General features: G+C 35.3%; 1 protein-coding gene across 1 annotated transcript in view; it reads right to left on the bottom strand.

Moving 5' to 3' along the window:
- The window catches only part of fras1 (Fraser extracellular matrix complex subunit 1), a gene marked incomplete at its 5' end in the record, with an annotated part of 190,295 nt that overhangs the window by 129,918 nt on the left and 45,130 nt on the right, over positions 1 to 15,247 (bottom strand). The window contains 4 exon segments of the mRNA NM_001130840.1: positions 5,055 to 5,222; positions 7,573 to 7,713; positions 10,752 to 10,892; positions 13,060 to 13,197. Of these exon segments, the coding sequence (NP_001124312.1) occupies positions 5,055 to 5,222; positions 7,573 to 7,713; positions 10,752 to 10,892; positions 13,060 to 13,197 (588 nt within the window).

Genomic DNA, 15,247 nt, shown 5'->3' with positions numbered 1-15,247 from the left:
CAAAGATGAAAATCAACAACACAAACTTCCCTGAGCTTCCTCTCTCAACCATAAACAGGCAAAAAAAAAAAAAAATAAATAAATAAAAAAAATTATATATATATATATATATATATATATATATATATATATATATATATATATATATACACAAAGTAAACTTAAAAGGCACACTTTGAAGTACACAAAACAATAAATATTCAATAAACACTTGTGAACAATATCACCACACAATAAAACTACAAGTGAACAATATCACAAAGACCAACCAACCAACCAACCAACCAACCAACCAACCAACCAACCAAGCTGGGGTTTTACGATTAGCAGCTGGGAGCTAATTAACCTGAGTCGGGGTGAGAGAGGGAGAGAGAGAGGAGAGAGAGAGAGAGGAGATAGAGAGAGAGCAGGGTGGAGCACAACACTTTATGCAAAGCCTATAATATGCACACAAAGTTATGTTTTGGCTGTAACACTTGTCAATACATCATTCTTTTCCCAAACGATGCATCGTACTATGATAGCTGAGCCGCGAGTTATGTTGTGGTTTGGGAAACGCACCCGAGATCGACACTGACAAACGTAATGTCCACATAAAGATATAGCCAAAAACAAAAGAGTATTTGCCATGGGTTTTTTACAAGTTTAATGTTTACATAAAATGTTTTCAAAATAACACAAGTTTATACATCCACGAAAATGGCCAAAATTGCTGTATTACATACTGTATGCCAGGTCAGTATTTGGCACTGTCACCTTGATAGTAAATAAAGCCTTGACATTAATGTGTATGTGAAATTTGCTGTTGGTTGTAATGTGAAGTAAATTTACACTTGCCCATAAAGCATTAGCAAACTTTACCATGTACACAGAGTACATGGTAGAGTTTGCTAACGATTTATCGGCAAAGTGTGAATTTTAGTTGTTTACTGTTGTCTTCGCACTTACCTTACATGTACACATCCCTTAACACAAACTACTGTATGCACGCACATGACATCATTATTTTAAAAGGCTCCCGTTTTCGGGTGTTTACATGACATGACAATGTCAGTGCTTTCAAGAACTTCCACATAGAATTAGATTTATGTGCTCTCGGTCACAAAAAAGTTGTTGCCATTTAAACGAACATGCACATGCCTATAGGATCAAGACAGGCTTTGATGAAGCCGGTCTCTAAACAACAGGTTGTGAACATTGCAATTTATTATGTAATAGCGTGGCTAAAATCCTGTTTAGATCAACGCCTGCTTCCACACCACTGTCTGTTTAGCAAAAGAGAGACACACCGCTACAAAATGATGAAGACAGCTCTCAAGACAACAAGATGCAGTTAAGTGCCAAGTTATGTAAAACATTTTTTGCTATCACATTCTTTCTTATCTCAACATTATGAAAGACTGGATGAAGTTTAATCTTAAATTACAGCCCTTGGAATAAGTACCTGACCCTTTGTTCACTTCACTTAATAGCACATTTGTTTACAAAGGCACAACTCAGTGGTAGATTTTCAAAAAGACTTAAACTAAAAAACAATTCTGTATTGACTATTGGATTCGGCAGTAGCATCGCAATAAACTTTTCTGAGTAACTGTTTTCATTACATGTTTACTATTGCTATGTCTGTTATTACATATCGTTTAATAAGTATTGACTCTTTATGAGGTTTTTAAAAGTGTAAATCACAGCAGCCTGGCAAGCATACATGCACAAGTTTACGTCAGTGCTAACAGCTATCCTTCGGAAAACGTAAATGTATATGCAAATAACAGTTAGCCAATAATACCAGTGGGTGTTTAATCTAGATTTACAATTTTGCCTATTCACCTTATTCTTTGCCGACGAGCGGGCGCAGCCATTTAAATCTTTTTGGCTCGAGACTACCGGTCTCATTCACTTCCATTTATTTTTAGACATTATAAACTGCTCGTTTCGCTGTTTGATGTTGCAGACTGATATTTTCTTATTATATTATTTTCCTTGGTCTGTAAAGTCATGCAAACATTTGTTTGTAGAGCAAGTAGTTTGACCGTTTTCTGCCATTTATTATTCCTAGTCATTTCTCCTATAGGCCACTGAATTGAAAGTTTTAAAACAATCGCGAAAACAGGCGCACTTACGCATTTTAGAATAAGGTCAATTCAAACAGTATCATAACAATTCAAACAGCATCATAATGGGGTCAAAGATACAAATTAATCGAAATATTTAAAAATACCAAGACATTGCTAAGCATTTGAAAACATATTAAGTATGATCTGCAAATCATTTTAGAAAGAAATAATTATTGCAATTAATGATGTCTTAATGGTTGCCCACAGCCAAAAATAGATTGAAAGTGAATCAAATTTGCTCTTGCTTTCAGATCAAAAGAAGCCACGTTCCAAAGTAATTATTTATGGTTCTTGTCACACTATCAAACAAGACATACAGACACGTATAGGTCTGCAGAAAGACTGACTCTAGAGGGATTTACAGATTGGAATTTCCTCTGTGTGATATCTGATCCATCAGCACATCCACACACATGCACACACACACACACACATGCACACACACACACACTCCAGACAAGTAGCCCTGAGGAAGCTCAACATTTGTCTCTCCATGCTGGCTTGACACAAAGGTCTTCATTGAAGAAAGAGGCACTTGCACATTATTATTGCAGTGAGCTTCATGACAGTGGACCCATTGAATGAACACCCCGCTGGCCACTTAATCACTACCTTCAGTGTCAGGCTTCTAAACTAACTAATACATTATAAAGTTCCTTCATTTTTATTCCTTTTTAATCTTAAAATTAATGATTTATTATTTTAACTTTATTTAGTTTTTGTATGTTTGTTTGTTTGTTTATGCTTACTATTGTACTTATTTTTTAATACATTTTATTAGTTATAATTGATATTTAAAGTTCTGAGCATGTGAAGGTCAGTTTCATTCAATGTATTCGACTCACACTCTAGCCAAAAACCGATCCCTGTGAAGCTCACAGCGTGTGCAAACATCAAAAATACAGAAATGATTCACTGTGAAAAATTCAGACACCATTCAACGTGACTGTAATAGCAGCTGTAAATGTTATGCAGTGCTATGAGAGTAAGCAGTGGAAGAACTATAAAAAGTCTGCCGATCTTGATAATTATACTACCAGCAGATGCTGTCATTACTGTAATTAATTTCTGTGCTCCTGTATGACAGCCTACACCACACTTCCTTCGAGATTTACTCTTTAGTCTTTTAGCACTCCAGAAATGTCATTTCAAATGCATTTTGACAGGATTCGGTCAGAATCTAAATTTTCAATGAATTTCATCGTGTACAACAGTGTATCTGGAGTAAACTGTACATCTTCAGTCATCAAGCATGAAGACATTGAGAAAAACTAGTGCAAACAAGCTTCCGTGTGTCACTCAAAACAAGTCAATGCAATTTCTCTCTGCATTTATCTTGCATCACATCATGATCAGGAAGCAACAGAGAATCTGCAATCATATCACGTTTCAAGAAATGGGAAAAATGCTCTTTATATTCTTAAAAAAACATACATTTTCAAAGTTGTCACAATGTGCTTGCCATTGTGCCATTAATATTTCACCAACTGCAAACTAACATACAGTTAAAAGGTTTTTGAGCCGTTAGTGTTGGAGATATCATTAAATCATTAGGACAACCACATATAAGACAGTAAGTGCACTACATTACATCTTCATCCACTTACCTCAAGTACATTTGACCAAAATCTCAGTTTTAAATAATGAAGTGCTATGCAAAGGGTATTAAGGATAGCTTAAATGCTAAACTAAAAAACTCCTAAACTCTACCTAAAAAGTATTTTCAGGTGTAGTGCTTCTTGAGTAAAGAAAATTATTTACTTATTTACTTGTTTAAAAAGTGAGTAAACACGTTGTAACCTTATGTAATTATGCACATAGTTTGTTTACTTAATTGTTTTATGGCAACAGTTTACTTCTTTTTTTTTGTTAAAGTCATCTAATCGGTTTATAAGCAATGTGTTTACACACCTATTTAAATTAAAGTCAACTTATTTCTCTCTGCAGTGCATTTCTGTATTTCTGCTTCCAGTCCAAAAAAACCCCGCAAACTGTGTGTAATAGAGTATGTTTTTTTTTTTTTTTATCTGGGAATGGTACGTAAAATGTGTAATAATGTGGATCCTAGTTATCTGGTAAAAAAGTGAGGCAACAGCATTCAAACAGTACTAGGGGTTGGGATTTTAATATTTGTTTATTTAAATTTAGAGATCTAGTGGAAAAAAACAATTTTATTATATACAGGTGCAATCATGTGGAAGAAATTACCAAATCAATCAAGAGAATAAAAGATTTAAGGAGGTTCAAAAAAAGTGATCAAAAGATGGTTGTTTGAGGAGGATATTTAGTTTGCATGGTGGACGATGATGTTTTATTTTATATGTTACTTGATCGTGAATAGGGTTGCAGCTGAAAGGCCCTTCGCTGTGTACAACATATGCTGGATAAGTTGACGGTTCATTTTGCTGTGGCGACCCCTGGTTGATAGAGGGACTATGCCGAAAAGAAAAATGAATGAATGAAGGAATGCATTTGTGAATTATTTTGTTCCTGTTTTAAAATTTGGAGATACTGTTTGTTTTATGCATCACTGGTATATTGAAGCCATACATTGTTTTATTTAACAGCGAGGACCGCAATGGAAACAAGCCCAGGGCTTTATTGTGTTTTTATCTTCAACAGTTTTTTTTTTTTTAATTTATGGGATACTTGTATTTTTGTACAGCTTGTCTAAAATCTGTTAAATAAAATTCAATTCAATTCACAAAATGTTAACAGAGTGGAGCTATAAGTTTTTATTTGCTCTTTTTTAAGCTTACCATTGGCTGAATATTTCTGAAACCCGTAGACAGACATCAAAGCTAACCATTATCATTGATTTTTTTACAGACATTTTTTCAGAAAAAAACTAATTACAGTTTGTTGAAATAAAAGGTTTATCTACTCTATGCCTGGCCTATTTATCTTCAGATTAAAAATAAAAGGAAGTTGTTTGCTCACCTCTGCAGGTCCGATCTGTTTCAAGGTAATGCTGTGGCCTGCAGGCGGACATGCAGGACCCGTGAGAGACATGTCCATTTTGAGGCTGCAGCACCTCTTCCATTTTGACACACTGTGTGCAGTCTGAGGAGTCTGGACCCACACAGACCCTACAGGACGAATGACAACCTGCGCAGAAAGAAGTTCATGCACACAAATACAGGTTAGTATCGAGATGGAAATATTGTATGTCTTTAAAGTGATAATTCAGGCAAACATAAAAATGTTCTCCCTATTTACTCGCCCTCAAGTGCATCCAAACCTTGATGAGTTTTTTATTTTGCAGAGCAGAAAATAAGATATTTTGAAAAAAGCTGAAAACCTGTAATCCTAGTAGGAGAAGCAAATACTATAGAAGTCAATGATTACAGGATTCCAGCTGTCTTTAAAACATCTTATTTTGTGTGTCAAATGGAAAAAAGAAAGGCAAACAGATTTGGAACAAGCAAATGCTGCGCAAATGATGACAGAATGTTCAGTTTTAGGTGAACTAAACTGTACATTTAACTGATTTTGCATTAACATAATCACTTTAGACTGATGCACTGATACAATTATATGATTTTTAATTTAAATCTCATACATTTTATAGCTGCTTTGTTAAGGTGATCTTAGACTACATCTAGATAACTAATAATATTCAGATTTCATGCAAGCATCCATACACTGTAAAAAATGCAACTGGAAAACAGTTTAAATTACTTTTAAATTTAAATCATGGTAATCAGTAAAAATATCTGTACAACTACATTTAAAATTGTTTACTTAACCTAAATCAAAACGGTCTTCATTAAGCTAAAAAGAAAGCCAAAGAAAGCCAAAAAAGGCTCCTGCCAATCTGTTAGTTTTAAGGTGAGTTAATCTCAATTAAATAATAAATCAAAATGCATTCTCAATTGAGAAATGAAATGAATGTATTTGATATATAATTTTCATGAACAACTCAGTACAATCCTGTAATAATTAAATGCCAAATAAAATGCTCAAACTATAATTCAAATGGAGGAATCAGTTTCTGGTTCCTTCTGATTATCCACACACACAGCTGGAAGCTCATGATGGACTGATTACTGGGACTAGAGTTTACACCTCATTCACACAGACTCTTTGCTGAGTCTTGTTTTTTCCATGTGAAGCATTAAAAAGCATTTCCCCTGTTTGTTCTGCCATGTTTTGATCCTTCTCTTGTTCTTGTTTACTGTTGTTATTGTTTTGCCTTCTGTCCTGTTTATAATTCTAATTGTGTCTAGGTTTTTTTTTTGATAAACTATGTTTGTTTGTTCTTATAACGTATTATTTTAAAGTACCAATTTGCAAAATATTTCTTTTTTGTTCACTTTAGAAATTTTTGTTTCGTGCAAAGAGAAAAAACAAAAGGAAATAGAGATTGTTATTTGTTCACTCAATTTCAGACATTCCAGTTCTGCGGACAAAAAAAGTTCAGTTGGCACAACTTAAAAAGTTCTGTTACTGAGTAGTTCACCTCTCCAGAAAACTAATAAATAATCTTATGTTAAGCCAACTAAATGTTTTTTTTTTATTCTTGACAAATAATTTTAGGTCAGTGCAGCTGACGTTTTCAAAAGTTGAGTGAATAAGAATAAGTTTTTTTTACAATGCATGTTTGTTTTCCCCTCATTTTTATCTATCAACCTCTTCTCCACACTTAAATTCAAGAAACATTAGTATTTCCAGGCTTAGTGTTTATTGAGTAAATAAAATCCTATATGTATTTCAATGAAATATTATTTCCTAAAATTACAAATTCTAAAATTAACCCTCACATGAGTAATCGCCAATCAATCAATCAATCAATCAATCAATCAATCAATCAATCAATCAATCAATCAATCAATCAATCAATCAATCAATCAATCAATCAATCAATCAATCAATCAATGTCAATCAGTCAATCAAATCCAATTCATCAATTTAATTTAACCTTGCTTAATATAAGTATACATTTCTTAAAAAATGCACCAATATCAAACTTTTGAACAGTACTAATTAGGTTTTGTGCTATCTACAGCCTCATTTTATATCCATTCTACAAAACTTATACTTTTATGAACAAATGGTCTAAATCTAGACACTGAGGCAGTGTAAGTTATCTGTATTCAGGACACACACACACTCACCCGCAATGCAGCAGTGATTGACACACTGGGGCAGGGGACAACCATACTTAATGACTACAGGTAACACACTAAACCACTACTGAACTAAAAACTCCCCAACTTCTGTACTGTCTGTCTGTTTGTCTGTCTATATTCAACTATAAACTGTGTGTTCTCTACCCAAATTTAAAATTCATATTTAATGATGTGTTGCATCATTTAGCGAGTGGTCAAATCAGATGCGCTGTTTAGTAATAAGCCATCTAAACTCCTTAGAACAGCGCATCTGTGATCTATCTTGTTTTATCCTGACCCAGTTTTCAGAACGTTATGATGTAAGAGTTGAATAAATGCAGTCGTACTGTGACAGTGTCCCGCTCTGGAGAACAGGCCCTCTCCACAGGACTCCACACACTGGCCCTGGTTCAAGATCAGAGCCTTTGAGCAGGAGGTGCAGTGAGACACAGCAGGCCCCGAGCAGGACGCACACGAACTGTGGCAAGCTGGAGAAACAACAGACGAATCAATCAGCACAGCGATTTACAAAACAGCTAACAAGACCGAAGTGGAAATAAAGCACCATGGACCTCTTCTGACATATAACCTGTCAGGGGCAATTTCATTAAAAACTGTATGAGTTCTTGAGTAGGGGAGAGCCATAACACTTATGGAGCTTCTTAGTTTGTTTAAATTCTCGTGAGGTTCATAGTGTAATATGTTTTTAAATTGATTTCACACTTGTCTATTGTGCGGCTGGAAAGGGCATCAGCTACATAAAAAAAATATATATATGCCAGAATAATTAGCGGTTCATTCTGCTGTGGCGACCCCAGATAAATCAGGGGCTAAGCTGAAAAAGTGTGAGTGACTTGTCTAGTGCAGATATGTGCATTTATCTAGTGGATGTTAATAAGTAAATGTAACCATGTTATATACAGTGCTCAGCATAACTGAGTACACCTCATTTTGCTTCTCTTGATTTTTACTCTTATATAAATTTATATTTATTATTTTTCTATAACATATAGATTTGGGTGTACTGGTTTTTGGACTGTTAAATTATCTTGTTAGATCAGCTCCAGATTTGGCTCCGGTACTGACCAATCTAATGCATAGGCACAAATATAATATTGTAAAGCTTTCAATTAATATATGAATTTAAATGAGATTTGTGAGGGGTGTACTTATATATGCTGAGCACTGTATTGTCAGAAAAGAGCTAATTCACATGAATGAGTACAATTTTTAAAAGGAGGCATGCCCCCAAGTCCCACCCCTATCCTACCATCATTGGAGATGATCAAATCTAATATGTATGAATGATATCATACAAATGAATGGGAATTAGCCACGAAATTAAAGTTACGAATTGCTTTGAGATAGGTGACAGATTGTAATATGACAGTTAAAAATTGTCTGATGAAAACAATTTGAAGAATAAAATATCTAATAATAATCTAAAATATTTCAATAAAATTAGAGCAGCATTTTCAATAATATATCTACATTTAAAGTCAGAATTATTAGCCCCCCCTTTAATTAAAAAAATATATATATTTCTTGAATGATGTTTAACAGAGCAATGAAATTTTCACAGTATCTCACATAATATCATTTTAACATAATGACATTTTAAGGTCAAAATTATAAGCCCCTTTAAGCCAGATTTTTTGATAGTCCACAGAACAAACCATCATTATACAAAAACTTGCCTAATTACCCTAACCTGCCAAGTTAACCTAATTAACCTAGTTAGGCCTTTAAATGTCACTTTAAGCTGTATAGAAGTGTCTTGAAAAACATTTAGTCAAATATTATTTACTGTCATCAAGGCAAGGATAAAACTAAATTAGTTATTAGAAATCAGTTATTAGTTTAGTTTTGTTATGTTTAGAAATATGTTGAAAAAAATATCTCTCCATTAAAAAGAAATAATAAAAAAAAAAACGGGAGGGTGGGGGGGGGTAATAATTCAGGGGGACTAATTATTAAGACTTCAACTGTCCATGTATATGCTTGTCTTTGAGAAGGTTCTGAATGCAGACACAATGTAATCTCAGATATATGAATATGAAATGAAATGATTTTACTGTGCACACCTAACCCCGTCCCTATCCCTCACAGTGACGTCACTCGCTCCATTGAGTGCATTGTGTCATAGATTGCATGTCTGAGACTGTAAGTCTTAGGGCTGATTTATACTTCTGCATCAAGTGCAACTCTCAAAAAAGTAACTACACATTGCAACGACACATAGCGCAAGCTCTGTGAATGGTCGGCTTGGGTAACTGTGACCAGTGTGAGCGGGACTGAGAGCCGCGTGAACCCGTTGGAACAAGTGTTGAGTCCTGTGAAGTAGCTCCAGATGGAAACTGTTGTTTTGTGTTTACCATATGATTAATGATGTTGCAAGTCCGTCGGCTCCCGCCTCAGAATGAACGAGTTTTAGCTACTTGTACGTTAAAGTAGCATTCGGAAAAAACAAAACACACGCGAAGAATCTTGACACAGTGGAACATAAACGCCTATCTGCCAGATAGCGTTTTGGAAGTGTTACTGCAGAGCAACACAAACAGTACGCAGAAGTAACAACTTACGACTACGCAAAGTAATTGCTGTGGGTCACGCCAATTACTCGATGCAAGTCTGCCGTTAGATACTATTATGTCTGTTTCACGGCTGTTTTAATTTTTTGGCGCCATCTTGTGACTGAATTGTATGTAGGTTAGTGTATGTTCCATTCAGCCAATTATTTTTTGTAAACTTAACCTTTAATTAAAGAATTAATAAACTGGCTCAGAACAATGTCTAATTTTTATGTTTTGTGGCATGTAACCGTGTAATACGTGGGATAAAGTATATCCAGGTGGTTGTTTTCGCAGAAGTCCTTCAGTCTTATATAACAGCCCAATGTTAAAATTAGCATATGGTCTTTATTCTGAGATAACAAACACATGGGTGTACTTCATCCCTTACCTTTTACACTGCTATCTGGAATTCTCAATTCAGATTGGTCAGTCACAACATTCCAAGGTATGTCATTCCACGCTAACAACCGTTGAGTAACACAGGCTCATCGGGAAACATCAAATCACCTTCACTCTCAGTGAATACAACCACAGCTCACCTTTCGAACGTCTTCAAAACAATTGATTGCATTTTTCTAGCTACTGCACTCTATGCTGTTTTTATCAGCTAGAAAGATAAAGGTGCCTGGCAAAAAAAAATGCTAATTGACTAAACACCACAGGATTAGGTTTTGACAGGGTATTAAATGTAATTTTAAAATTAATCGAGCATAGCACTACAATGATCATATTCTAGGCCCTGCGGTTTTGCGGAAAAAACCAAGGTAAGACATTTCAACGGATCGAGTCCAAATGACAGGGAAACTTTCCAAACAGCATCTCTGGCAGAGAAAATGGGTTTCAGAATGAAGAATATGTTTTCAATTCGCTACAAAAGAGATTTATGAGCCTCTGGTTGCCAGTAAGCCTACGTGTTGCACAAAATATAAAAACAGTAATAGATCATTTTTCACCTTGGCATCGGCCGTGGTCATCCTTGTAATACTGCGCTGGACATTGTGGTGCACATTTCCCATGATGCAGTGCATGTTCTGCAGGGCAGCTCATACAGCTGGGGCTGTCAGGTTGGCAGGTTGCACAGGAAGGGTCACAAGCTACAAATAAATAAATCAAATATCTGATATAAATAAAACAGCTACACTGCAATGCTGTAAATAAAACGCACTTTTATTTTTATAGAAACACGTTTTACAAGATTTCTTTATTTTTTAATTTAGTATAACCTCATATGACTAAAATAATTTGAGGTTTTGTGAGAAACACTTATGAGAAACCTCAATTAAAAATAGAGCAAACAAATATAGAAAAGCCTAAGAACCTTCAAGTCAGCATATCAATACAAAATACAGTATAAATGCTCAAACCACAAGCTATTTTTACCCACAGTCAGAAACCCAACAAACTCCCATCGGCACACTTCTACTTCTGATAAACAGACAAGCTGGATGTGTGGCAGCTTAAGTTCTCCACTATAAAGAAGACATGTAGAGTGTCATTCTGCATTTGCTGTCGTGTTGACAGGGGGATGTTTGGGAAGCAGGCTTTGTCATTACAGTACAAGGAATGGTGTTATCATCAACAAACAATGAAAAAGGTCATTAAAATGCCATAACCAGTCAAGCCAATCAAAATGCTTACTCAATATAATCAAATACAATGAACTACAAAAAACACTGAGTGCCGGTGGACAACATGACACAAACTTGACAAGCAAACAGATTTTAAAATGGCTTACATATTATATTTAGTAAGGTCACATACACTTTGCAGCTAGATTTGGTTGTCAGTTTTAGAGCTTAATCCTCTTCTGTACAAATACACATTGTAATTCTCAAAAGTGACAAAAGCAAACACCTGATTTTTAAAGATAGTTAAACTTTAGGATGAACATTTACAGACAACTTATTCTTTCCCATGCCATGCGAAATGTTCATGTCTATCTTTCTTCAGTCAAAAAGTAATGAAGGTTTTTGAAGAAAAAAGCTCCTGGATGTTTCTACATATAGTGGAGGTTGAAAGTCCAAATTGCAGTTTTCAAAGGGCTTCACACAATCCCTTTTTACAAAAAAATGAACATCTTGGATGACAAATATAATATATCAGCATATATATCAGAAAAAAATATATCAGCAAATTTAAATTCTGGTTTACACCTGAAAATTGCATACGCAAATATTCTACTTTATGTGTACAGTAGAACTAAACTAAACAACTAGTTGTTAGTGACATATTTAAACATCAGAGATGTGTCTCTTTTAATTAAGTCAACAAAAATAACTGCAGAAAGTAATATGGGTAACTATGGGTAAAGGAAGTAAGAAATATTTTTGGTACATCAAAAGGTGTGGTTATTATGACCATACGACAAGCTAATTCAGCTAAAAATAGTGCATAAAATGCCAATAAAATGCAGTATTTAAGTCTCATAATTAAATTTTAAAAAGACGTATAACTGCAAAAAGGTTTTTTTAGAGAAAAAAGAAACACCCTACAACTACTATTACTACTACTAATAATAATATTACTAATAACAACAAAAATAATAATAAAAATAATAATAATAAAACTGCTAAACTAAGTAAACTAACACTTGTCATGGCATATACTGTATGTATTGCTGCTCTCTAATGGTTTGAAGAGCTTCTTTAATTTCCATTTGTAAGTAAAAGCATCTCCTAAATAAATAAATGTATATTTAGATGTTGACTGATTTATGAGTCATGCAAGCCTTAGCAACACTGCAAGACTGAACTCTTTGAAGCAGTCTTCCAAACCTAACAGTTATGTTTGGTACCGTTAAACTGGTCAAAAATAGTAGAAATGATATTGCAGTGACAACAGCGTTAGAGAGACAGTCAAGGAAATTAAATCCCATATATAAATGTCGTTGTCAAACTTTAAAGTGTGTATGTGGCCTAAATGTTTGAGGATCTGAATGTTCCTAAAGGCTAGGAGACGTCTGACAAGGAAATGTGTTTTAAATGTGATATTTTTCAGCTCTGTTTGAACTAATACACACTTAAAGATGAAATGTGAAAGCAACAACTACCACAGTTAACAACAACTGCATGGAGAAAATGTAAGGAAAAGTCATATATTATATTCAACAGCATATGATAAAACCCAAAACATGCCATTTCAAATAACACCTCTATAAACCAAAATGTATAAACATGCTTAATTTCACTTCTGACCAACAGAAAATGAAACTCACACAAAATCAATAAATAACTAACAGAATTTGTCTCATCATACCGTAACAGTTGCCTTGACTTGTGTAAAAGCCTGGGCCGCAGTCTGAAACACAGTATCCATCCTTCAGTAAGTGGGAGGAGTCTGAGCATGTCAAACAATCCTGAGGCCCCGCCCCCTGACAAGATGAGCATGAGTCATGGCAACCTAAAAAGGAAAGAATTAAATAACATGTTGAAAACTAAAGTGATTGCAGAAAACTAAAGAAGCAGCCTACGTAGGCTTTACAAGGTTACTTTCAGTTCTGTCCTTGTTTGGCTTTTCTTTGAGGAATAAAAGTGACGTTGCTTTGGCAGCGAGAGAAAACATGTCATTCAGACAAGAACAAAAGATGACCTTTCTGAGGGAGCTTGTAAAAGGTACAGAAAAAGCCTGAAGAACTCGCTTACATATATAAAATCCCATTGTTTAAAGGACACAAAAACATATAGCAGATGCTACATATGTGCATCCAAACAAAATAACACAAGCCCAATAATAACCTTTTTCTATAATCACCCACTCAGATCTGTTCAAACAATATCATGCTTTATACAGCGATGATTATACACCAAACGCAAACCCTTGCTCATAATTATACCTGTATTTGTTTTCGAATGCAGCCGGCCATGAATTTCAAAGGCATTCAGAAAGGCTTGATTGGACTTTGGGTAAATATGCAGAGTTATTCCCTTAGTTTTTCCTATCTGTGTATTTGCTTGATGAAATAAGTGACCTAAATTTGGATAGCCTAGGCACAAGCTCAATCTCTCTTAGGCAAATTTACTGAACTGCTCTATATAAATTTATCTCAGGAGTCTGAAAATCTAATCAGTCTGCTATCTCTCCTTTAGACAAAAAAGAGAGCAAGAAACTGAGAGAGATGAAGAGAGGAAGATGAAGGAAAGGTTAAAAGCTGAGCACACCTTCAAAATCACCTAACTGTGAGACAAACATTTTTCTATGATCCTGTCAAGCAGCAAAATAAAGTGTATTATACTACATTTCTGAACAAAACCTGATGTCTGGCATTATTAAGTAACATTTTCTAGATTTGATGTTAGAAAGGTATTCATTTTTAAACTGTTTTAAGGTCAAAGTAAAGCATTTGTTATTGTTATTAAAAATGTGCATATAAATTCTATATACAATATTATATCTATTTTACCATTATGTTCTTTTGAACTTTCTGTTCCCTTAAAACGTCCTGAAAAAGGGGGTTTTAACATAAATCATCATCCAATAATCATGTAAGTTTTTACAGAGATAACAAATGTTTCTTGAGCTGCAGATCTGCATATTAAAATGATTTCTAAAGCATGCTGTGACACTGATGTTTATGGACGCTAAAAATTCACCATCTTTACCACCACAGAAATAAATGACACGTTAAAATATATTCAAAGAGGAAACAGTTGTTTCAAATTGCTATACCATTTCTCAATATTACAGTTCTTGCATAATTCAAGCTCGTGTCCACAGCAAACCTTTAAAATGAGGAAAAATTACTCATGTCAAAGCATAAGTATGAGAAAACTGTGATGATTTCCTTTTTAAAAACCGAAAGCTTTATATCTACTGATTTATTTTATGTGATACATTTGTCTTACAAGAATTGTTCCCCTTCGGTTGGGGAACTTCAGTGCCATGAATGGGAGGATTCGGATCAGAAGCCGCTTATCTGGAGAGTATTGAACGGGCCAATGAATGAAATTAATTGGCAGCGTAAGCTTGCGCAGGTGTGCGACATCTGCAATTATCTCAGCATATAAGCACACCTGAAGCCAGCAGACGCCATCCTTTTCGCTTCAGATCCTTTCTGAGTGAGTCGATGAGGGTTCCTCTTGCTGATCAGCACTTCAGAGCGAACGAGTGTGTCTCCCGGTCCAGAGTGGGTCTTCGCGGTGGCAGACGGTCGAGCTGGGTTACTCCCTTGCCTGCGGTTCTTTGGGTCCGGTCCTCCAGAGCGGTGCGTATAGTTGCAACTTTCCTAAAAGAGCAACACTGTCGTGCAGCACGTCCTTTTCAGGATGGCGCTCCGACTGTGCGTTTCTGGATGCGGGGGTTTCCTGTCTCCGGATGATGGACACGATCACTGCATTGCATGTTTGGGGGTCCAGCATGTTAATGCGGTGCTCGCGGGCGGTTCATGTCGTCATTGCGATGCCATGACCGTTGCACAGCTAAGATCGCGGCTAACTTTCGCAAGAGAGCGAGC

The sequence above is a fragment of the Danio rerio genome, chromosome 5, assembly GCF_052040795.2.
Source record: "Danio rerio strain M-AB ecotype USA chromosome 5, GRCz13ab, whole genome shotgun sequence".
Lineage (NCBI taxonomy): Eukaryota > Metazoa > Chordata > Actinopteri > Cypriniformes > Danionidae > Danio > Danio rerio.
This window is presented reverse-complemented; position numbering and strand designations above follow the sequence as displayed.